Source organism: Helicoverpa armigera, chromosome 10 (assembly GCF_030705265.1).
Source record: "Helicoverpa armigera isolate CAAS_96S chromosome 10, ASM3070526v1, whole genome shotgun sequence".
Lineage (NCBI taxonomy): Eukaryota > Metazoa > Arthropoda > Insecta > Lepidoptera > Noctuidae > Helicoverpa > Helicoverpa armigera.
In genome coordinates, this window is record NC_087129.1 from 12,490,668 (window position 1) to 12,515,477 (window position 24,810).

Below are 24,810 nucleotides of genomic sequence, written 5' to 3' on the forward strand. Positions count from 1 at the left end.
TTTATTGTTTGTAAATAAAACCAGGTAGAACGAAAACATTTTTCAAGTTACTACCTGCAAGCCATAAGTTACATCTTTTGTCAGAGTTCACGCATACAAATCATTTAGTTCCACCATAATTGCGTTATGCAACCGGATCTCACGGCCGATCCATTAGTAAAAGTTTAATTCAATTCACGGCCGCTGTTTTCACTGCGGTCGAAAAATCGCGAAAATAATGCACCGGGAAAACTAATTTGCTCCGTGACGTTATACGCTTTCTAGGTGGTGCGGCACGCCTGTGTCAGTGCAGACCGTACCGCGCGCCCGGCCGCCCGCACTCCACAAACATTTACCCACCCGCTCATATAAACCTGACATCGCAACTGCATTTAGCAAGATCCTTTGTTAGCCAACGGTGAAAGGTTCAGAACTATAAAACAAAAAAATAGAATAGTTTTAGATCATTTATAGAACGATATGCGGCCAGCGGTCATTCTGCTGTTGCTGGCGATCGCTGCAGCCGAGGTGGCAGAGGAGCCATGGGTGGAAGAAGAAGATGTAGATGACTCTTATGATGACTACGAGCAATCCAGGAGTAAACGTGATGTTCACGATGCAGGACCGTTCGAGGAGCATATCCGTGTCAAGAGGTGTTGTGAGCCGAGAGAACGGCGCTCAGCGGATTATGTGCGAGTGCCCCGTCAAGTGCATCAGTATGAAGTCCACGAGTTCACTGACGATGGTGAGATGGCATCGCCACCCTACGAAGAGATGCTCGCAGCCAGTGCCAACCACTACCACAAGGTGTACGTCCCGAGCCCTCGGTACTTGAAACCTGATGTGAACAGTGCTAACATTGCTGAAGCGGCAAAGGCTGCTGCTCCTGCGGAACCTTTGGGCGGACCTGTTCAGTTTATTGCCAGTCCACCAGTTGCTGTTCCTTTGGCTTCAAACCCCCTACCTGCTGAGCATCCAATCCCAGTGCCTGTGCTAGCTGAGCCGTTGATCCAGGCACCAAAGCAGCTGGCTCCAGGAGGAGACTTGTACGGTGCACCGACAGGACATCACTCGAAGCATGCTCACGGACATAGTCAAGGAGGAGGACATGCTAAACATGCAGGACATTATAATGAGCACGGTGGCAAGGTGAGTGTTACATCATTTATCATACATCATATCTAAGGATTTTGATTGTACTTCTCTTTGGTGATGTTGATAAGGCACTTACCTAAAACAATACCATTGAACCACTTTTATCTGTTCATCAAAACTCTTCCATGGTGGCCAAAATAATCTGGTTAAGATAACAAGCACTAGATATCTATTCAAGTAGTGACCGACATTGTCGTAATAGTGTTTTTATTATACCTAATTAAATTCGCTAAAGTAATCAGAGGAAACCAGGACGCGTGACATTTGCGCAACGTGGAAATGACAACAAAAACATTTGTTGCTGTAAATAATTAAGATTTCTAAACAAATACAACAGATAGATAAAAATCTAAACTGTTGAAGAAGTTTAATATTATGTGTAGATAAACAGATACATCGCCGGATAAAGGTGCTCCGAAACCGGTAAACAGAAATCATTAAAAAGGTCGTAAATGGTGTAAATAATTTTAATAGGTACCTATGTTAATTTATCTCCCAGGTAATTAACTCATATTTTCCCAGAGCTTTGCGAATCTAAAGCTATTGATTTAAGATTTCCTAACGATATTTTTCTATAACATTAGTTTGTCATATTCTCTCGTCACCATCATAATCATAATTGCAGTCGTAGTCTACTTTTGAACGTCATGTAGGCCTTCTTGACTTCCACAAAGACAGCCCCAACCGCAATTCCCTCACTTTTGTTTAATTTATGATACTTACAGTTTAAATGATAAATTATATTGAAAGATATTGATAAGTAACTATCTGAACTATGTAATACCTACTAAAGTACATAAATTAGGTTGCTGACCTTTATCTATTATAACTAGCAGAGAATTTCTAACCGCAGCGGCATAATATTGGTATTGTGTGTAACCAATACCCCTATTTTAACTCTGATGTAGTTTACAGATAGAAGGTATTGTACTCATAAGTAATTACTATGAATAGACATAATTTTACATACATAATATTATGTTGTATCTAACTACATAATAACAACATCGTTAGTCTAATGGTCGTAAGTTTTATATTTAGCGCAAAGTTCTATGTTCTATTTCAAGGTATTCAAAGGGCAAAGCTATTTCAGTTCCATGATGACGTATTTTGACTAAATGTGAGTCTAGTATTGTGACAGTTTTGTTACGTAAACAATTTGCGTACATATTTCACGTGTAAAAGTTGGCTTCAAGAAGATGAATGAACCTGAATTATTTTTAATCTATTTTGAACGTAATGAACCTAAGTCACAAAATACATAGGTACAGAAGTCAATCTCATGTATGTACTTCACTTTTCATGCCTAAACTCGGCGGTCGCGCTAGGGCTGTCAACTGTTTTATGCGCATAAAACTAACGTGGTAGTGGTACTCGTATCTAATTATTTGATGTATTGTTGAGAATAAAACAGGAAAAATGAAATATAAACCAATAATAATAAAATATTTAATGTGGCATACAAGAGGTTAATAAACACTTTCAACGGAAATTCGTTTGAACGAGATACCGTTTTTCAGAAACCGCAATTTATAATTTTGTTATTCATACATATATACTTGCCCTACTCTTTACTTGTGAAAAAAATATTTTTGTATGTAATGGGTTGGTACAGTCCCTGATCTAAGCTTGCTTCTACCTACAGAAAACTTGATGTGCGAGTTTTATTTCGTCTACCTTACAACATAGTCTCGCCATGATCACAAAAATTATCAACTCCTACTAGCAATAATCTTTGAGGGTAGGTAGGCAGGTTCGCCTGGGTCGACACTAGCAAAACTTATTACGGCATTGGGCCAGAGGCCGCCGCCGGGGCGCTTACCTACCCACCTAACTGTACCTACCTACTGCGTTTATTAAACGAACCATCGAAATATGAGAAAATAAGTAGGTACATACTATAGGTAATACGGCAGGCTAAAAAAAACGACAATTCACTGTTTATTGTTGTATAAAACAACCGTCAACTTGTTCAATTATAATACGAATTTTGTTGCTCCATTATTACTTTTTCTTTTGTTATTAAAATTAAAAATATTACAGTCAAATTACAGTTAGGTAGGTATCACAACGCGTGCACATTTATCTACCTTTGTGTGACGCGCTTATCTCAAGAAAGCGGCAGCCGCGCTCGCACTGTTTTGAGTTGTTTTGAGACAGCGCGTCTGTGAACACGCACACATAGACACCTTTGTCTGCGTGACTCGAACGCGCTTTGTATGTAGATTGACTTCTGTACCTATGTATTTTGTGCCTAAGTATTATCATACAAATCATCTCAAAATTAATTAACCCTTTGTTCAAAACAAAAACAAACGGTCATGTCATTTATAAAGGTATTACTGATATAATCAAAGACAATAATAGATACCTATCAGTGCCTGTTAAGTATAGGTAGGTATTATAATTATTATATAAAGAAATACGTACTGTTACTTACATAACAAATACAACCAATTTACCTAGTTAAACATGAAACGAAATACATGCAAAACAAAGTTTTCGTAATACCCAAGTGGTTTCGTTAATTTGAAATATAATTATCATAGATCACTAAACCATAGAATAGTGACACTCTCAAGGTGTGGGAAAATACTTCATAGTATAAAATGTATGTACTAGCATACAAGCTCAAACTCTATACTAATATTTATAAAATTTGAATGGATAACCATATCTCTAGTTAAATACTGTTAATTGTTACGTTATCATTATATAAGTATTTTCTTTGTCTTAAGTATTCAAAGGACTTTAAGAGTGGAGATAATTATTGTTGAAGAAATATTCTTCTATTTATATAAGTATACTGACTGTTTAAGGAGCCAAAAACACTATTCATAAGAACATAATATTAGCAAAACTCGGACAAAGTTAAAACCATATCAACATATTGATTGAATCATATCAATACCTGCTCACTTATCATTGCATTAAATACTTCATAAAAATAAAGCACAGATTAAAACAATACTATTAAAATTTCGTTTTCATGCATTTCAGACCTCCAAAGGTTACCACCAAGACCACTACTTAGACAAAGGAGGCAAAGGTTTCAAGACTGATGAACGTCATAGAAAGGAGTACGAGGAAGCTGCGGGGAAGAAGAAGAAACATCACGACCATGCTGGTCATAAGGGCAGTCATGAAGAAGAAGCCTTTGGACAGAGAGGAGCCAAGTTTGATGAGAAGAAGGGACATAAGAAAGGACACAAGACTAAGGGTGAGTCCAAAGATTCAAAATGATATTTTATACTTGCATAGATATATTTTTTAGTTGGTTTAATTAAATAAGATGACAATCAAAGAACGGATCGAAGAAGTCGTCTAACTGGATACAATGAACATCATAAAAGTCTTCATGTGCAATGTCCGAAAACAGCACCTTCTCATCGACTAGTTGAGTGAGAGTAACAAAAACAGACAAAACAGCGACGACAACAAGGAAAGACGATACGGCTAAAAAACTTAGACACGTATTATGTAAAGTTACGTTAATCGATTAGTTAGAACGAAACAGTTATTTGGGCAAAGCAAGTCCCAACTCAACCTGTTATAATAGAAAATGTAACAATTTGCGGGCAAGTGAAAGCCGAGTTACGTAAAGTTATTTGTTATTCGAATTCAATTTGATTTGACCTCAACCGCAATACTAAGATTTTCTATTGATTCGTTCACAAAGAATTACTTGCGAGGTTGCACTTCAAAATCCTTTTCACTGTCATAATCAAACAAATTGGGATCGGGCTCAACTAGTTGCAAGATGTACGTGACTAAAGTTCTATTTAATTTGTCTTCATGCTGATTTCGGAAATTTATATTGTATGACAAAAAATGTACTTGTCTTGTAACCTAAAATTTGGGGCGTCACGACTTTCATTGTACTCCTTTTATAACAGCTATTGACTATCGTAACATTAGTTTTCCTTATAAAGTTAAAGATTATTACATCGTTTGACGTGTTGTTACAGAAGGATATTATTTAAATAAGCTCCTGTTGAAATCATGATTGACCAATAAGCGTAACCACAGTATCGTATTCATTGAATGTTTTTCTGTATAATGTAACAGATGATCTTGAGCTTTGGGGTCAAAAATAATACTCTGAAATTATTATATCATTCATTCTCAGTCCAAAATCTTAGATACTTTATCAAAATCTTGCAGGCTACCACAACAAGTACCACAAGGACGAGTTTCACAAGGAGCATAAGTTCTACGATGACTTCCACAAAAGTGGCGAGCACCACCGATACGGCAAGTTCAATGCCAAACACGCGAGCAATGAGAGTGGCAAGAAGAAGGCCCATCATGTCAATGCTGGACACGACTTCGTTGAGAAAGGAAAGAAGGGATACAGGTATGATAATGTTTGAATTCATTCATGTTGAACTCATCAGAAATGTTTCTTTAGTTGAGTTGGCGATTAATCTCGATAAGCTTGGGAAGGATTAGAAGCCTGATATTACACATGTATAATCATCGATTTCCATTACATTATGTTCCTCAAACCATTATGTTATATTTTGTGATTCTAAATTCATGAACACATAAACCGAATAGTCACCCATCCGGACCAAAGCAAACATAACTAATTATGGTTTAGCTGGCATTGATTTGATTGACCCTGTGACCATTGTGACCTATGACTTAAGTGAACCGTCGTTATACCAGATTTACATAACTTGAAAGATAGCATATCGCATTGTACTTGGATATAATTCAGTGATCTTGGATGAAGTGTATCACGTGTACAAAAGGATATCATAGTCAACAAGCCGGGCAGGTGAATTGCAGGAAATAACTGCACTACAAGATATTTTTAGATCATAATCCGTCGTTGTTGGATGAACATGTTCGTCTTACCCATGGGTGGTTCCTTAATTATTCAATCAGCAGAGATTGTTCTTCGGGTTCACCGAGTAAAACCGACTACCGAATAATTTAAGTAAATACGAAAGACATAAATCTGATAAAATGTTACCAATTTCACTTCAGTATTGGTAGTGAACATAATGAAAACGCCAGTTTGTTGGAATTCATAACTTCTTAAATCTATAAAGCCACTATTGCCAGACACTAAGCACACGTTTTAATTGATCTCTCCTGGATCTCTTACCAAATACTAAAGAAAGGCTATTTTATTTTCCAGCAACAAGGGTCATGTGGACGCAGACCACAAAGGCTACCATGGGAAGCATGGCCATGAACACCATCACGAAAACCATTCCGACCACGGCAAGAGGGGAGGCAAGGAAGGAGGATCCCAGTGGAGCTACAAGAAAAACTAGATCCTATCACTTAGGTCTTAAGAGTCAATTTCTATTGGAACTCTATTGCATTATTTGCCATTTAGGGATGTTGGTTTATAGTTTGTGTGTAGCGAAGACGACGGAACGACGTTTTTGCTATTTGTAGGTTTTGGTTAAGTTGTCTTGTAGACTATAGTTAAGTTTGTACAGAATATTAAACGTTATTTGCAGTGTCTAAGGCCAAGCCGATGATGAATTAATTAATCCAACATATAAACCAGGAACTTAGGAATATTGAAACAGGCGCTTATTTTATTTATTTATCACAAAAAAGAACAAAAACATAAATAACGTAATCTTCATTATTCAGTTGCTCATCTGATCTGATGCTGCAACCCGATAGTTAATTATTTTCATGGCTTCTTAACAATCGCATAATAGTTGTAATTAAATGGAAATTAGAACTGACCCGAAGCGAACAGAATAATTGACCAAGTTGCAGTCAATGTTTGATTCAAACAATTTTTGTATTAATAATGATCTTTTCTTTCTAGTATAAAAAGTTAAAGGGCTTTTATATCGAAAGTGGTTTAAAAAATAACGCATACAAAATTGATTCTGTTCCGTTAAAAACTTTCATTTCAACAAAATTGATTATTTCTTAATTTCTATTAAGTTCTTCATCATTGCGTTTTAATACGTGACTTGCGTTTAGTTCAAAACTAGTTACTTTCTTGTTTTTTGGCAAACAAAAAGTGTAATTGCCTAAATCTAAAGTTTCATTTCTATCTATATAATTGCCTTTATTAGTTTTTTTACTTTTTAGTAATTACTTCAGATTTCTTATCATGCAATTAATTTTTATCATCTTCTTATTTTACTCTCTAATTGTAAAACCTAATCTTCAATGAATCTGGAATTTTCTCTTACGTTCTAAGTTAGATAACTTTAATATTCGCTGGAAACAAACATTGACCGTAGCACAAATATTGGTTGACGTAACCGCGACGAATCGAACATGTCCCTTGTACATTGAATAGTGCAACAGTTTTTGTTAGTCTGAACTCATTTTTTGTGAGCTCATTAATTTGGCAAACTATTTCAGTAGGTAAATGTAGCTTTGTCGTCAGTAACGTATTCATCAATTCAATTTTGTTGTTCCGAATTGATGTTAGAACCTTTAGTAGGAAGTGTTGTTTCTTATTTAGGCAGTTCTGCTGTCAGATGAACTTCTTTCAGGTTTTTACTATCAAAAGTTCTATACATTTTGTTTGTATGATAGGCTTATTGTACAAAATAGTTTCGTAATTTGATATTTTTTTATACTCCAGACATGTTTCAGTTCACTGATGAGCCGTTCATTTTCGTCAGCTATACTTTGGAAAGTTTTTTTAGTATGTTCCTAATGATGCTCTAGAATAGTCTAGAAGTAAAATATTCTAATACCAAAATGATATAGTGCCTACGAGGGATCAAATAATATTAGATAGGAACAGTTATAGTAATATTTATTATCGTTAGCGTTTCTGAATTTTATATTTTTGTATTGTTTTTATTAAAAGAAACATATATTTGCAGTTTGTTTTAATTAATGTCCATTTTTTTTTAAGTTTGATTATAAAATTGGATTTCTGTAACAAACAGCTTGTACGCGGAATATCTTAACAGCATTATTTATGTCACTTAGTACTCGCACTGGTGTAAGTTGAATATCAATCCTCATTGAGGTTTTCGTTTACATGGAAGTTCCATTCCCTTCTTGGGGTCAAAGTATTTAACATAAACGCCAACAGTGTGATGAGGTCGCCTCGGGAAGAACACACGCTGCCCGCAGTCGTCTACGAACTCTGTGTAATCCATGGCCCAAACTCGTTTCATGCCACATTTTTCACAAATCCTTGAACTGGAAGTTGATTTCACGTTTCAGATAAACTTATAAATTGTTCTTAATTAATATTTATAAAAATAACCTTGTTTCAAATCTATCTGACTGACTGATCGATTAACTTTGGCATAAAGCTTGATATATGCTGGTTAAATGATGGTTGGTAATATTAAGTTAATATCGCAGTGCTTATGAACGATGGACTACAGAAAAATGACAGAAAAACAGTAACTTACGTATATTGACTTTTGGACACGACCTGCACGACCGGGTGGCGCAACTCCCGCGCACTGGCGAGGATTGTCTTCAGCAGCATGGTGCCCACACCCTGACCTGTCACGTCGGCCGAAGTACCCAGTACTTCGATCTGACAACGCAGTAGGTATAATAAGATACTTCATTTTTATCATTATATTACATTTTTTGAACTACAACACTAAATATATAAACGCGAAAAATACATTGAGATTATACGGTCCAGGCAGAATGATAAATGATATATAACAATAGTTTGTCCATTGTATACTCACATCATAAATATAGTCAACATTATACTTCTTAAATAAGTTGGGACTCTGCAGGCAATGGGCGCAGAAAAACATCCTGTGTCGTTCGGGCTTGGAGGGGGTGCAGTGAGCCCACTCAACCAGCTCCTTGATCATCCAGGGATAGACCCTGTTGGCAATCGTGATGCCGATCAGCTTGCGTTCAGATGTACGCGGGATGCGCTCGAAGGCTAGGAGTCGCTCTCCTGCGGAATGGATTAGGTTTGAGAATTGGGACGAAAAATAAATAAACAGAAACCAAACAAAGGTACAACTGTAAGACTAAGTATTAATGTACACAAATAGTGAATTTTCGAAAGGCTTTGGACGGCGTGGTGCGTAATAGGTAATGGACACATGAGTAAGATATAAAATTGTTATTGATTGACAAGTATTAACTCTCAGCTTTTATGATACACGGTGGTTTATCTATCTAGTGGTGGTTATTTTATTTATCGGCTTGTCTTGCTTACCAGAATGAGAGTATTTGTCGGTAAGTATATCGAGATAAGGACTGTTGATGGGCATCCATAAGCTGATGACGCTCGGCTCCCGAGGCCAGTAGTGCGTGTAGAGGAACGAACGAATCATCCTTGAGTGACATTCTGTTGCTCGTTCTATTGTTACGTTGCGAATATCGAAACACTGCAATAGTAAAAAAATTGAATGTGTTACTAGGTACCAAACTCTGAAACCGCTAAAGTTAAAGTTAGAGTGTGGTAAGGAGATAGAAGATTTCCTGTAGATAGATATTTTTTATTAGTTCCTTCGAGACGTGGAGAAAACTACAGAAAGCAGCTAGCCATATACGATTTGTATGGTAGTTATATGTTAAATACCTATAGCATTAAAGTTTGAGTAGCTCACCGGTTTCTTATCCTTAGGTATTAAGATATAATCGCATGGAGATTGCCTCTTGAACCTTTTCGTTACGAGGTTGTATTGGGGAGGCAAGTGGAACGTGGGCGCTGCATGCGACAGCCGCTGCGCGCCGGCTCTCAGCGTGTTCAAACACTGCATTGTTACCCCTGGCCTTAGTCTACTTCATGATTTCATAATATTTTTTCTATTTTTACCTATTGCTATTTTTATTTTTGAAATAATTTTACGACATGGTTCTGAGAGATGGAAAGGAATTAATTCGGATGCTGACAGATGACGGTCTCATAAATTCGCAAATGGTCATCGAGGAGAATATTTCAAATCAATATTTGTCATTTAAAAAAATTTATACAACCCTTTTATAAAAAGTATAGCTTACATTCATTCTTACATGGATAGGGGCAGGATGATGATTCAATTCTACATAAAATTTTGTTTTTGCAATTTTCTTGAGTTTTTTATAAAAAAAGTACCAATCTAGCAATTACAAACTTTTTTTCTCAACCTGGCCGGCAGAAAAACAATTCAAATTCAGAAAGCCAAACGTTAAAAGCAACAAACTGTCAAAGCAACCGTCACTATGCCACCATATTATACATTTGGTTATTTTTTATTAAATTATAAATTCAATTAAAAGACCTAAACATGCTAAACAGGCATAAATAGATTTAAGAAATTTAAATGAAACAAAAGTAATCATTCTCGGCTGCCCCAGTATGTCCGCGTTGTCAAGTTTGTTCAGATTATTTACAGCGAAACAGAGTTTTAGAAAACCGCAAGTCGCGCTCAGCTGCCTCTGCAGCCCCCGGAGAGCCCACACTGACAAACAAGATGTGAATTCAAAGCATGCTGTGGTCAGCTCTAAGGTACTCCTCAATAGAAGGCCAATGAACTATCATTGTTAAGTGTAGCAATAAATCAATCAATGTTGATAGACAAAAGTAGGTTCAAAAGTTGGTCATCAAACGGCTGATGACTAATCTTCACCACAATTAATATTTAGCTCTGGTTTCTTTCATACAGATATATTTTTTAGACAGATAATATTAAAAAAAACAGGCTTTCTGCAGGTGTTAACTTTTTCAGATAGTAATAACTGTAACTAATTGGCACAGTGGGTCCATAATACAAGTTAACGTCTGACTAAACATGAAACAAGAAATGTATTTCCATTATATTGACTACTTATCTATAGGTATACCTACTGTGTAACGAGATATCTAAAGTTGCGTGGTTACATAATTCTTACACAATCATGACTAACTATTCCTTACTTTCTTTGCAACGTCAGTATCAAACACTTGCTGTGAGAATATTTTAAAAATACTCCTTTTCACTGATCTAACTGGCAAAGAAATTAATAAAATCCCCTTTCTTGAGGTTTTACTTCATTCATTACAAACCTTGATAAACATTCTCTTTACCCCATGTTATGTAAATAATTATTTACATTACCTATTATAATAGGTAATGTTCTGTTTTGATGTTAATATAAAATCCTCTTTGCTAAATTCCTAGTGGACCCCGATCGGTATGTTTGCCGAACTTAGACCCTGCTTTCAGCGAATGAAAGTTTGTTTTAACATGCCCTAAATGTTTTTTGAAAAGAGTGTCTATGGAGTTTCTTGCCGATTCTACTTCATAAGACCCACTTTTTGGAACCGCGCAACTATCTTGACGTTTCTTAAGTACCTGTAATAGGTCCATATGAACCGTTGACTTTGAATATGCTTGTTATACTCATTCCAGGTGCAGGGCACCGAGAATGAGGACCGCGTGAGAGTGCGTCGCGCGCGGCCAGCCGACGTGCCTCGAGTGCTGCGGTTCGTGCGCGAGCATGCCAAAGCTGCGTGGCCTGGAGTCGTCGCACCCCCGTCTGCCTCACACCTCGTGCTGTGCGATTACGTCGCTAGGGCATTGGCACAAGGTACGGAAACTTCTTACGCATTATGTGCACCTTTACAGCTCTAAAAGTATGTTGGAGTCGGTGTAGGTATGGGTGATTTACATGCAATGACTGCGTATCAAACTTCTTCAACCCAGTTGAATCCACCTATTCCAGACTCCTTAGTATGTAAGATCTACCAGAGATATACCTACTAGCGGCTGCCGAGACCCAAATTTAACGCAGCTTTTGAACTCGAAATAGTCGTTGTCACATAGAGGTCACTCCACGGATTGACCGAGAATACTTAGCGGTGCTATCCTTTGAGACCACACTCTGTTTGCACTGTGCTGTGTGTGCACTTTGTGTACTATTTAAGACAGGAGGAAGATTGTAAGTGTGAGTGTTGTCAGGTCACTCCATGCTAGCTGAGCAGCAGGAGACCCGGCGCGGCTGGTCGCAGATCCGCGGCCTGGCGCTGGGCATGTCGGTGTGCCCGTGGGACGCCAGCCTGCTGGAGCGGTGGGCGCGCTGCGTGCGATGCTCGCGCTCGCGCCGCCTCATGCACTTCACGGCGCACTGCCTGCGTGCGCCCGCCCTGCACGACAAGTACCACGTGCATAACATATTGCAGGTGATACGAGCTCAACACTACACACGTGGTTCCGTATTTTGCAAGCTGTTGATGGTAAAATTTAATATAGTACTTTAAAAGTGCGTTTCAAAAGCTTTACATATTTCGCAAACAATGGCTAACAAATTAAAGGTTGGAAACTCATCTATACTTGGCAACAGCTTATTGTATGAAGCCCAAAATATCTAAGGACGTGATATCTTTCGAACAATAATATTTCTGTAAACGTGTAATTTAGTTGTATTTCTGTCTAAAAATTCCGATCTAAGTAATTATTCCTCACGGACTGAGATTCACAAGTTTTAATTTTTTTGTAAATATTTTGTGTCAGGTCATCCTCATAGTTCCTCGCGAGTCTCCGAAAAACACGGAGATAGTTCACGTCTTGGTTAAAAACGCTATACAGAGGGGTCGCGATGTCGGCTTCCCAGTCTTGCGGTTTGACGTAACTGATGACGCTGTGTAAGTAAATCCTTCGTTTCTAAGATATCATCCATATTTACCCAACTATTTTGGGATCAGCTTGAAGTTTAATTGGTTTAAGTGGTACCAGGGTATTACTTGGAACTACTGACTTTCTGAACTCTACAATCGCGATACCAAAGATCAAAGTCAACTCCTAAAGAAGCTGTGTAGCTAGGCATACGTTTTACCACATCATCATCATCCTCCTCCCCTTATCCAAAATTTTATTTGGGGTCGGCGCAGCATGTTCATTCCATACTCTTCTATCTGCCGTCATCTGGCAAGTAACATTCTTTCTAACCATATCCACTTTCACACAGTCCATCCATCGTTTCTTTGGTCGTCCTCTGCCACTATATCCGTCCACATTCATACTCATCACCTGTCTCACAACATGAATTATGTTTACCCCTTATATTTTTAAATATTGTGATATGTTAAAAACATTCTTCTTTCAGTGCAAATGCCATCGAGGAACTGAAACTGCAGAAAGAATGGCAGCTGACTTATGATGTTATATCCGACGCACTGAGAGACAAAAGAACTCGTATTACTGAAACAATGCCCACACTCAAAGGACACATCACTCCCAAAGCTAGTAACTTCATCTCCGTGTACACCGCTCATACAGACAAGAATATAGAAAATGATTTAAGCACTGAAACCAAGAATAAGTAGAACGTATAATGGCGGCTTAATGACGGCTGCAAAGTAAACACTTTTTGATATAAGATTTTGTTTTATTGTTAACTTGACTAGTTTACCTGCGTCAGGAGGCAACTTTTTCACGCATCTCTGCATAGAAAGTAGGTAGGTTAGGTAGCCATCTCTCACCTATCGAAATACAAAATTCTACCTTAATCAGTACAAATGTTTGTTGGTTTGGACGTCAAAGGTTTGGCTACAATCATATAGACATGTGTAAAGATATACACTGCAACAACCACATATAAACTTGGAATAAGGGCAGGATGATGATGATACAGAAATGATAGATTTATGATTCCATTATTGGATGTGAGTAACCGATCAACCTGTAGGTAGTCATAATCGACAATGGTACTGAAATACATAATTTTTATCAGTTTTTGTGACATCAAATGATTGGCTATTATAATATTTGTTAATGTTGGTCAAGGCGTGAATCTTTTATTATCTCTTTGCTAAACTTCTTAAAATTATTGCATCATACTACAAAAAAAGTATCACGATTTTGAACACTGCATTTTTCAAACTTAACATCTTTCAAACATTTTCCACAAAAGTAAAAATCTGCTTAAACGGTCCCCTCTTGACACAGTACATTTAACATTCTTGCAACTCATACAATAAGTAAGGTACAAATACCTAATCAAGTCGTTTCATAATCAAATCTGTTTTCACCGGCGACATATTGGCGATAGGTTTCTCAAGTTCATTTCGTGTCTGCGGTATTTACTCAATTTCATGCTGTGTTGGCTTATCATGAGCTATTGTAATTCTCAGCATTTAAAGTAATGAAACATTCAATTTTCTGGCAAGTTACCAATATTACAAATACCTGAAGGTCGTAGAAACTTGGTGACACAATTGAAGATGGTGGTAATTAATTTGTAAATGCGACTGCGTTAAATAAAGGGGACGCAGTTGAGTCTGGTCGTTTGTAGAAAATCGTTTATTGACGTAGTACAGTATGTCCTACGTCCACCCAAGTAATGAATACCATCATGTATCAAATGAATGAAGACTTTTTTACTAATGATGAAACTTAAGCCGTGCATTTTGTAGTAATCTATTTATTCTTAAAGAAACTAAAATTAATCAAGTGCGTGCCTAATCTAATAAGTTTTCGTCGTTTTTGAGCAAATGACAATAAAATAAAGAAAGGCCGCCAAACAAAAGAAAAGTCTAAAAAAGGAATGTTGACCAGTCACGGGTCATCACACAAGCTCACGGCGATAACCACAAAAGTGAGTTTAAAGATCTCATTTATAGAGTGCTCACAAAAACCGCTAGCCTGGTTGAAGGTACTCTAGAAGAACCGATCACAGGTCAGCCAGCCGTTGTGAAAGACCAAGGCAGCTGCAATATCGAGTTATATAAAATACAAGAATTGAATTATTGTGCTGAGTTGGTACCGAACTGAACGCGTCTAAGCAACCAACTGCACTTTTTTAACGTAAGTAAAAAGTTTATTAGGTAACGTTCTATTTGTTGCTCGTTTGTTTTTTTTAATTATCAGTGACTATTGTATCAGTAGTTGTATAATCGAATGTGTCACATCCAAAGCCAAGTTGTAAGTACTGCAATGAAAATTCAAATTAAAATTAACTATTCATTTCTATTGGAGTCATTTAACAGAGATAGAAAGATACAGCAAACTGACGAATTATCTCAAATTAAACTAAAGCAACGAACAGATCTAATAAAAACACAATTCCAGAGATTCGGCAATGGCGATGAAATTCGCGACTATTGCCCTGGGCCTGCTCCAGCTGGCCGCAGCCCTGCCTGCCAACCCTGCACCCAACACTCTTGAAGACCTGTTGATGGTCGATGACACCGTCTCAGTGGGATCGTACATCAGAGAAACGCGAGCTGCTGCGGTGAGTAAATTTTGTTGTGAAACATATAAATTACTTGATTTAATAAAGGCTGCACAGGGCGTTACTATACGAAATATTTTTAAATCAGTTAAATATTTATACCAATTAAGAACAATTTCTACATAAATCTTCTTTATATCTCTTTACTTAACAAGTTATCTCTCACAGCCGGATGACTGGCACAAATCAGTCCAACGGGAAGGTGACGGTGAGATCGGATACTCCCGTAAGAAGTCAGGGGGTGGAAAGAAAGGCTATCAGCACTTTGATTCCTACCACAAGAAAGCGGGAGACAACTACGAATTTGAGAAGCAAGACTCCTACGGACAAGAGGAGAAAGGCCAGGATGGAGCCTACAGCAACAACTATGAAAGACTAGGTGATGATGACGGTGATAGTAAATCAGAAAAACTGATTAGAAGACCTCGGAAATTTTTAAAGAGGCTCTTCAAGTGGTTCGGTTAAATACCAAATAGTTACCGAGCGTTTGAAAACAATTCTTGTGAATAAACATTAAAATCAATTCCAAAGTACCTACACAACTCCGCCTAGAGATAATTTTTCAGCGTAAAAACTAATCTGCTCAATAAAGAGACTTGATACTTGCTAACCGAGAACTTTTTATTTATTTCATTATTTCTTATAGGTACCTTTCTACATTGATTGGAGATACCCTACTTAGCTTTGTTTTTTACATGATTTCAGCTGAAAGAGAAAGAGAACCCGAAGAGTTGGACGATGAAGAGGATCATCGCCCCAAGAAGAAGAAGCAGAAACAACGCAGTGACGAGACGCACTCAGAATTAAAGTAAGTGGATGTAACAAGTTTTCCAAGTTTCTGAAAACTACATATGGATTATAGTTAAAGCTAATTACTATTTAGGTTCAGCATGAGGGACGTCTACTGTTTTTATTAAAATGATGACTAATTTTTTTCTTTATGTTTTCTAGAGAGGGCGCGGATGATGGCAACGGTGGTGTCGAAGCTGTCGGCCATGATCCTAGAGACTACGTGCTTCCCGAGAAGTACACCTGGGGAGGCGAAGATGATGAAGAATGAGGACAATAGCAATCTGTGATATTAATGCTAGACTGATAGAATGTAGAGCAAAACTTTTTGTACTTTTTCTATGTTAGATGCGCCATCTGTAATCAGGTATTAGTACTTCTAGGATGGTGTTGTTAGCACTTTTAGACTTTAGATAAGTATTAAACGTGTGTACATATTTTAGAAGATATCTAAATAAATAAGTAAAAGTAGAAAGTTGTCCTGTTATTTTATTCTACACCAACATAAAAGTGTAAATACCGATTTTGTGTGAAGTTCAAAACGGAGCGTTGTTACGTTTTGTTTCAATATTTTAGAGATATCATTGGATATCATACTTTTAGCCAAGCATACACACCTATGGGTAAAAAGCTTTGAAACTGAGGTTAAATATGGGTTAAATCAATACATATTTTTTACTCAACTCAAAAACTAATTGTTTTTATTTTTATTTTATTTTTTTTGCATGCATGATAGTATGACTAAAAAAGAGAGGACAGTACGTGTTGATAAAAAAGGGGAGTAACTAAACGTAATTAGATTGTCTGACAGGAATGACAGCACAATATTTTTGACGTTTGTTTTGCTTGCGCTACTCGTAGAAAGGTATTGTTCGTTTTTGAAACAGACGGAAAATAAAATCATACTTAGAAGATATTGTGATGTGAATATACCCTGGCGAAGTGTGACTACATCATGGGGCTGAAAACAATCGACATTTTGGCTACATTGCTCTTAAACTTGATACAATACGGCTGCTCGGGTAAGTTTTAAGTAGCAAGCGATTATTTAATTGAATCAATTTATTCTGTGTTACGGAGTTTATTCTTTTTAACAGAGCACATCCTGTCCTGCAATGAAACGGTGCTGGAGGCGTGTCCTGAGCACCAGAGGTGTAATGCGTCGTCGCATGAATGTGTCTGTCTGGATGGGTTCGTGCGCGTCGGAGACGACTGCGAAACGCCGGCAGACGCGTCAGGGTCACACAATGGCGCGACGGTAGCTATAGTAACGATATTCACGCTTGCTCTGCTCATAACGGGCGTCGTGCTAGTAGTTAGGAAGTATAATCTAGTTGATTACGTCCGGCAGAAGATTGAGGCAAGACGGACACATGATGTCATGTATGAAGACGTGATGATCGGTAACGACGACCCACCGCTCAGCCCTTAGTTGCCTTGCCTTTGTAATTTATTTATATAGCTTGTAATTGTTATATTTAATCGAAGGGTTATTGGATGTGTTTTTTTATGGTCACTGTGTAAATCTGAGGTTTTGGTTGCTTAGATAAACATTTTATTTTATAAGAAACTTGCCAACAGTCTGAGAATACCTTCAATGCAATATTGTGTCTTTTTCCTGTTTATTTATACTGTAACAGGAAAAATTTACAAGATGTAGCGCCTCTGAATCATAATTAGTACGCACTAAAGTTTATTGGCTTCTACTGTGTGCAAAAATACTGGTGGTGCAAAAATCATTTTAGAAAGTAGTGTAGAACGTGACAAATTATGTGAACTCATCTTTTAGGACTGTCTAAATTATTTTAGAGAATGAAAGATGATATTATCATATTTCCCAGGCAAAGTAATAAATGAGAAAGTAACAAAAAACATCATTGTATTGTGTATGTGTCAAGGAAAGTGATATTGGCATTGGACCAAATATTTTACTAAGATTAAAATGAGCAAGAAAGGTCAGAGAAAACACATCCAAATACTAAATGTTACAATGTATTAAAATAAATATTTTCTATGTTGTTGTTAGCTTTAGGTGTAATATAAAAGGTGCATTGATATTCTCACTCACACAGATAAATGTTTTGACTCACACATGTGTTGTTAGTGTTATGGTGTTATGTATTGTTTGTTGCTTTGTATGCATTCATTATTTGTTAAACACATCATTCCATGAAGCGAACAGAAGATTACATCTGGAAAAAGATGACTCCACACAGTAATTTGCGACCTTTAGAATATTTACAGTCATTGAGTGAACCTTTATCTCATCTGATACAAAACAAATATACTTTCTTCTTTATCTCAAACAAATTAACAAACAATGGCTTATTATGTCCATTAGGAATTTAAATAACATCAACAAGTGATAAAATTACTGACATCATAATTTCACTGTGTGTCCTCTACCTACTGCATGTGTGTTTGAATGGAACTTTGTATGTGTGTGTGAGAAATGCAAACTTTGTGAGCAATGATTCACTTTGCCTGCATAGGTAAACAGATGCCTATAAATTATGATAAAGTATAGGATAACTCAATTTTCAATACAATGTTACTCCTCTGATATCCAACCAATGTGATAGCTTGTTAATATAAGACTTATTTAGATGGAAATAGTGTTAGAATTTTTTTATAATTAATTAATATATTTTAATGGCAAAATTTGATACTATTACAGACTCAGTTTAGAAACCGTAAGGTTTTGATGGTAAGATCATAACACTATTTTCATCTGAAAGTGGCATTATTTATCTTTTGCCTGTAAATGTAACTTCTAAAATATAATATCATTCAACAGCACTGTACATATTTTACAATATTATGTAACTAACCACGGAGGATGTTTAGTTATGACTTAAAAATACTTGTAAAAAGCTGAACAAACAACCATTCAATTATTATTTTGTCAAACTATTAGGTATGTTGATCAATCATTATAATTTGACAGCAGATATGAGCTAATTATTTACGTGGTCAGTTATAATCATTTCTTATCATAGATAAATCTGTTTATGTGAACAATGTAATAAAGTAGCATCTGACCAATTTAGCTTTTTGTGATGTGTGTTAAAGTTCTCATTATTATTTTCTTTATTTGTATCTAATTTAAGCATGTCATTATTTAGAATTAGTTGCATAATTATTTATAAATTATTTTTAAAACTTTTCGATCATTGTTTTCTACTATTAGTTTAAATCATTTTTAGATTTGCTTCTGCTCAATTTAGCCAAAGACTGAATGGTGTTGCCAGTTATAAACGAAATAATATAATTTCACAATTTATTTGTATATTTTGCTGTAGGTAATAACTTTTTGTAAAAATTAAAATTATGTATTTTATGTCAAATTATGCAGGCAATGTTTGAACCAAACTGCAATAAGTATTTGATTGAACTATAAACTATATAGTAATTACATGTATTTTTTGTTACTAAATAATAGGCAATCATAACAGATCTGTATGTTTATTTAACTTTTACCTATTTTATTGAAATAATATGAATTGGCACAAAAATTTAGCTTTTATTGTGGATTAGAATAGGAAAAAATAAAAAATGACAATTGCATATTATTTATAGTATGCGCAAAACGGCTTAGTATCACAGCTTTGACATTAGCTATATAGAACACGCGAATTTAGTATTGCATTTAGCATTAGGTAATCATTACAAATACATTATATTTCTGTATTTTCCATATTTGTATGTAGCCTAAAGATATGAATATGGTATCTAAGTATGTTAGGTACATACATTCCTATATATTTTTCTACTAAAAAAATAGGACTACTGCAAAGTACCAACTGCAAAAACCTGACCAGAGAAAATATTAAAATTTTTCTAATGCCAGCATGAAAGAGAAACAACTCTATAGCTATTTAGGAGAAATTAAACTTCTCTACAAGTAAATGATGGATCAAAATCACACTTTAAACATCCAAATAATATTATTATGTTTTGAATAATCCTGAGAACTTCCATCTTATACATTTTATTTGTTATAATGCCTATGATTAGTATATTGATTCTGGTCAGTATTTGACACTGATAATTTTTAATAGCATTATCTTAATAGACATTATTTTCATATGGTATTTTAGAATATCTATGTACTATACTATCATATTCACCCATGCCTATGTTGTTTATCAATATCATAATCTTCTAATACTTGCGACTGTTACTGTTTTCTGCTAAATAAGTGTAAATTATAATGTAAACTCCAATGTATTTAGCTACTATATAAGTGGACTCATAAATGGTAAAATATTGAGGTTATATTTTTGAAATAAATACTCTGTGATACTGTGGAAGTGTTTATTATATTAACTTTTTATTACTTAATTCATAAAAATATATATATGGCTCTTACTTTTTACTAATACTCAGCCTTCAATTGATTCTGTCTAATGGATCTTCTTACTTTTACTTCAGTATGCAAAAAGTCTTCTTAGAACTGGCGTTGCATGAAAACTTGTTATATATTTTGTAATATTGCTTAATATTAAAATTAATATTGTAATTGGGACTGGACATTCGTATATCACTGAAAGTGAAGAAATTAGCATGTTATTAATTTGGTAGGAAATACTTGTCGAAATTACAGAAGAAGTCTGTATCCATCCAGGTAATCCAGGGTACCATCTATCATTGTACAGTGCCAAACATCTAAATCGGACCAGCCGTTTCAGCAAAAAGCGTAACAGACGGACAAACATAGTCATCGCATTTATAAGTAGAGACTGTAATCTTGAATTGAATGTTTTTCCAAACAACACTATGGCAAAAAGATGTAGCTATTATAATCTCTCATTTAAATAGTAGTTTCCAGTTCCCTCAAACCGTTTTCAAGTTATTAAGAAACTTGGTTTTGCTTAAAATCAGTTTAGCAGTAAAAGTATACTCACCACTAAAAACATTGAGGAATACAACGAAACTATACAAATAGACTAGCAACAGGTGAATGGTCCGTGTGTCGGCCGACGTGTCGGAGCCCCACACGAGCATGGGCAGTGTGAACAGTATGCCAACATCCGCCAGTGTGAACGCTTTGAACACTCGCATTATTGGCACTGGAAGCAAAAAACACAGTAAATGGATAGGTAACTTTGACTTTCGGATTTCTGGAAAATAATAGTATAATAGTATTTATGGTAATGTGAACAAACTACCCTACCAAATAAATACCTACATAAAAGGAAATAGGTACAAGTTGATCAGTTATTATATAATCATAATAAAAGACATCATTTAGTCTGGTCAAAGATATAAAAATAGTGTTAAAATTATAAATGTATCTATTGACAGGACTATTTCATTTAGGAAATATGTTTTACGGGATAACAAAAGGTTATCTCATCTCCATCATGATCCAATTTTGCACCACTAATAAATGTGTTAAAGACCTTGAAGGTTTTGTAAAAATTGTTACTGTTAAATTACAATGTCTGATTGGTACAGGCTTTTAAGTAGGCAAGTGTGGATCTTAGGATATTATGCAAGTTGGTAAAATTGTCTTACCTTTATTTGTAGAGAATGGTGATACCATTTTCATTAGAAGATGTGCTGTTGCTATAAATATTAGTATTCCTGAAAAAGTACAAAAATATTGTAATTAGGTAGAGTAGAACTTGAAATAGATTATTTCTCTCATATGCCATGTATTTTACAGCACCTGTATCTATATCCAGAAGGATCTTATACTTTTTATTTATCATTGCAGCTATTCAATCAAGTAAGCAGACAAAAAACTACTAACCACAGAGTATAGACGTGAACTGCACATAGAAATCCTTTTCCCATATGAAGAGATCATTGTCTTCATCACTCTTTTCCACGTGAGACCACGCCCAGCAGTTGACCTTCCATGACTCAGGAACAGAGTGGGATATATTGATCGGTATACTTCTGTAAGTTTATAATTTATTGCTTCAGAAAACAATGGTTAAGTTTTAATATGAAGTACTTTAAGGGTCAGAATAAAATTAAATGTCAGCGGAACTGGAAGAAATAACTTAATCATATTCAAGCTAAGGTTCAAAAGGAGGTCTGGAACTGAAAAGACTATCACCAGCGGCGGCCCTAGCCATTGCGAGGCTATGTGCGGCAGGTCTATGCGAGGCCCTTTGTTCTACGTGAAAAGTATGTGTTGCCATGGGCGTAGCCAGCTTTGGGCTCAGGGTGGGGCAGCAGTCAACCTATCCCCGGGGGGAGGGCGATTTTTTGTATCTTGAGCCGTTAATCTCTTAATTTGAGTGGTTTATATTTTCAGGTACTGAAAATAAACAATCAAACACAGGACAAAAGCCAAAAGTAAGGGCACATAGTTTCTGAACACGCGAGCGAAGCGAGCGTGAAATTTTTATCGGACTTAAACAAATATTACGTAAAATGTAGCCCAAACGTACTTATTAACTTTTTGTTTCTTGACAAATACAAACATAATATAATTTCTGAATACGCGAGCGAAGCGAGCGCGAAATTTTAATTATTTTTTAAGACTCAAAACCAAAAACTGCGTAAAATTTCGCAAAAATATACATTTTCATGAATGGGGGGACTAGGTACGACACACCCAATTTAAGTCCATACGAAAACCCCCTCGCTCGCATAGATAGGTCGATAAAAATAAAGTTAGATAACGTATAGCAACCTCGTGCAGATTCGCGGACCACTCGGAATGCCGCCAGGGACCACCTGTTAAGAACCACTGTGCTAAACGATCGTTCTATTGTACAGGTCGTACATGGCTGGGCAAGCAAAATAGCGAACGCGGTTTTTACAATAGGATAAAATTGCATTTCCGAAATTTTGATCACATCTACCAGTTCCATCTCCTTCAATGCATTATAATTTTTTGGATTAGATTAGAGACGGCTCGGCTCGCTACGCCACATAACAACTATTCTTTTAGGGAGTACGGCTCGCTTTCAAATGACGCGCGCACCGCGCATGTTCGGAAACTCGAGCGTGCATTTTGTTTTGATCGCGCAATGAAGGCAAAACAAGTGGAAAGTGCAAAAATTTTTGAGCTTTGGGTCACTTAGCAACTAAACTTGTATAATAAACAACAGTGCAAGGCGAAGTCGCGAGCGTAGCGAGCGCGAAAATTTTTGAGTTATGGGACATAAAAGTGCTCTAATCAATTTGGAAGGAAAGCCACTGTCAAGTGAACAGCCGCGAGCGTAGCGAGCGCGAATTTTTTTAAATTGTTTGTTTAAGGTCTCCCAAATTAAACTCGGAATTAAGCAAAAATTAAAATTATCTGTGACTGGATCGAGAGCCAGTTGTGGGTTGTAGCGCGAGGCCCCCCCAAGCGCGAGGCCCTGTGCGATGGCACAGTTCGCACACCCCTAGGGCCGCCACTGACTATCACCACTGAGTTAAGAATAACTCCATAAGAATAAGTAAGATATTGTGCCAGTACATACAAAGTACTACATATTATTATATACTACCGATGTTATACTTACAAGTTAGTGGAATTATTTTCAAAGCCGCAGACAGAATTCACTCCGATACTGAACAGGCTATCACTTCTCCACACCCCATACGTCTCTAGCATTATCAAAATAATTGCTAACTTCCAGAAAGACTGCAATCAGAGAAAAAGTATTTATCAAGATTTATTTTACGAGTAAGACAACCTACTGACCAAGAGTTTACGTTATAAGTTCACCAACATTTAGAAACAGAAAATACATAGTTTCATATATTTTTAGTAAATGAAAGTTTTTCATCATCTTAACGGATCTCTTCCAGAAGAAAGGGGTAGATTACCACATTAACTCTAGATGAATTCTGTTGGTATGAAGTCAATAATATTTACCTTAAACTCTGTGTTGTACAAAATGTGCCTCTGGGCTTCTCTGGACATCAAAACTAGATCAATCATCACTATAACTGGGTCATATTCTATGTACTTGTCTACAATACCTTTACATTTTTCCTGAAAATTATTAAGTAAAACGTTAGTATCCCTAAAAAATCCAACAAACAAGCTGTGTTTAATTTGAGATTCTTGCAATAGTAAACGTTGATATCCAGTAATCTGGTTATTCTTTGGGGCTTTATCAGTAGATTTTAGACAAGGAAAAACATTTCCAACTTACACATTTTGTTAATTTTAATACAGATGGTCCATATGTCCTATAAAGTGCGGATGCTGCTTCCCCGCAATTCACACACTTATACTCTTCCGTTTCATCCATTATAAGTAATGAGAATTGTTACAGACTTCAGTCATCTTCGTCGTTTTGGTTGTAAAATGGAAATATCTGCTGAATTATCTGAAATAAATTAAAATATCGTTTGTTTTGCTGTCATCGAAAGACTGACAGTCTTTTCTGTCATTTGTCATTCATATGTAATGTCAATCGTCAAATGGATGTTTTGAAAAAACTAAACGTGTGTAAAGATTTAAATCATAATCAGAGTATTATTTAATTAATAATGCATTTTACATTTAGCTTAATTTTTTTTGAAACTGCTGTTATTTACATAAGCACTGGTGATTCCCTTATTTATTTAATTATTACAATATAACGGCTACATTGAACGCTTCTTAGTTCAACGTCTTCGGCACAGAGGACACTAGCACTGCTAGCAGGTTTTGTTTTTTTTTTATGTAGGTATGCACAAGATTCTAATATAGCAGGACTATAAATATAATCTATTTTAATTATTATTTAATTGAGCGCAATTGAGCTTACAAAGGTAGGAAGTCAATCCATGCTAATGTGGGTAGGCTACAAACTA

The 24,810-nt window shown here is 36.1% G+C and overlaps 6 protein-coding genes across 8 annotated transcripts; 4 read left to right on the plus strand and 2 right to left on the minus strand.

Annotated features, from left to right (window-relative positions):
- The first annotated feature begins 122 nt into the window (after nt 1–122).
- On the plus strand, nt 123–7,960 carry LOC110374192 (uncharacterized). The gene is made up of 4 exons (XM_021331797.3): nt 123–1,128; nt 4,135–4,354; nt 5,299–5,491; nt 6,284–7,960. The coding sequence occupies exons 1-4, from the start codon at nt 460–462 to the stop codon at nt 6,420–6,422; spliced, it is 1,221 nt and encodes a 406-aa protein (XP_021187472.2). The 5' UTR covers nt 123–459; the 3' UTR covers nt 6,423–7,960.
- Nucleotides 7,961–8,102: 142 nt separating this feature from the next.
- LOC110374193 (uncharacterized) lies at nt 8,103–10,074 on the minus strand. 2 transcript variants are annotated; one of them, XM_021331798.3, is made up of 5 exons: nt 9,681–10,074; nt 9,287–9,458; nt 8,799–9,019; nt 8,505–8,635; nt 8,103–8,286 (listed from the first exon to the last, which is right to left on the minus strand). In XM_021331798.3, the coding sequence occupies exons 1-5, from the start codon at nt 9,831–9,833 to the stop codon at nt 8,103–8,105; spliced, it is 861 nt and encodes a 286-aa protein (XP_021187473.2). In that variant the 5' UTR covers nt 9,834–10,074. The 2 variants fall into 2 exon arrangements, with proteins under 2 accessions (XP_021187473.2, XP_063892649.1); XM_064036579.1 differs by having other exon boundaries at nt 9,653–9,792.
- A 157-nt stretch (nt 10,075–10,231) lies between these two features.
- Nucleotides 10,232–13,410, plus strand: LOC110374199 (uncharacterized). The gene is made up of 5 exons (XM_021331804.3): nt 10,232–10,561; nt 11,445–11,622; nt 11,994–12,214; nt 12,546–12,676; nt 13,138–13,410. Exons 1-5 carry the CDS (start codon nt 10,412–10,414, stop codon nt 13,355–13,357), a joined length of 900 nt encoding a protein of 299 aa, XP_021187479.3. The 5' UTR covers nt 10,232–10,411; the 3' UTR covers nt 13,358–13,410.
- Nucleotides 13,411–14,680: 1,270 nt separating this feature from the next.
- LOC110374214 (pre-mRNA-splicing factor ATP-dependent RNA helicase PRP16) lies at nt 14,681–16,721 on the plus strand. 2 transcript variants are annotated; one of them, XM_021331825.3, is made up of 5 exons: nt 14,681–14,837; nt 15,102–15,264; nt 15,433–15,643; nt 15,970–16,072; nt 16,216–16,710. In XM_021331825.3, the coding sequence occupies exons 2-5, from the start codon at nt 15,112–15,114 to the stop codon at nt 16,322–16,324; spliced, it is 576 nt and encodes a 191-aa protein (XP_021187500.1). In that variant the 5' UTR covers nt 14,681–14,837; nt 15,102–15,111; the 3' UTR covers nt 16,325–16,710. The 2 variants fall into 2 exon arrangements, with proteins under 2 accessions (XP_021187500.1, XP_063892608.1); XM_064036538.1 differs by having other exon boundaries at nt 14,813–14,954; nt 16,216–16,721.
- Nucleotides 16,722–16,868: 147 nt separating this feature from the next.
- Nucleotides 16,869–20,366, plus strand: LOC110374188 (uncharacterized). Its single transcript, XM_021331788.3, has 2 exons — nt 16,869–17,075; nt 17,151–20,366. Exons 1-2 carry the CDS (start codon nt 17,009–17,011, stop codon nt 17,483–17,485), a joined length of 402 nt encoding a protein of 133 aa, XP_021187463.1. The 5' UTR covers nt 16,869–17,008; the 3' UTR covers nt 17,486–20,366.
- LOC110374187 (protein ARV1) lies at nt 20,357–24,399 on the minus strand. The gene is made up of 7 exons (XM_049840818.2): nt 24,165–24,399; nt 23,882–24,001; nt 23,526–23,647; nt 21,812–21,960; nt 21,574–21,642; nt 20,961–21,125; nt 20,357–20,599 (listed from the first exon to the last, which is right to left on the minus strand). Exons 1-7 carry the CDS (start codon nt 24,261–24,263, stop codon nt 20,484–20,486), a joined length of 840 nt encoding a protein of 279 aa, XP_049696775.2. The 5' UTR covers nt 24,264–24,399; the 3' UTR covers nt 20,357–20,483.
- Nucleotides 24,400–24,810: the final 411 nt, after the last annotated feature.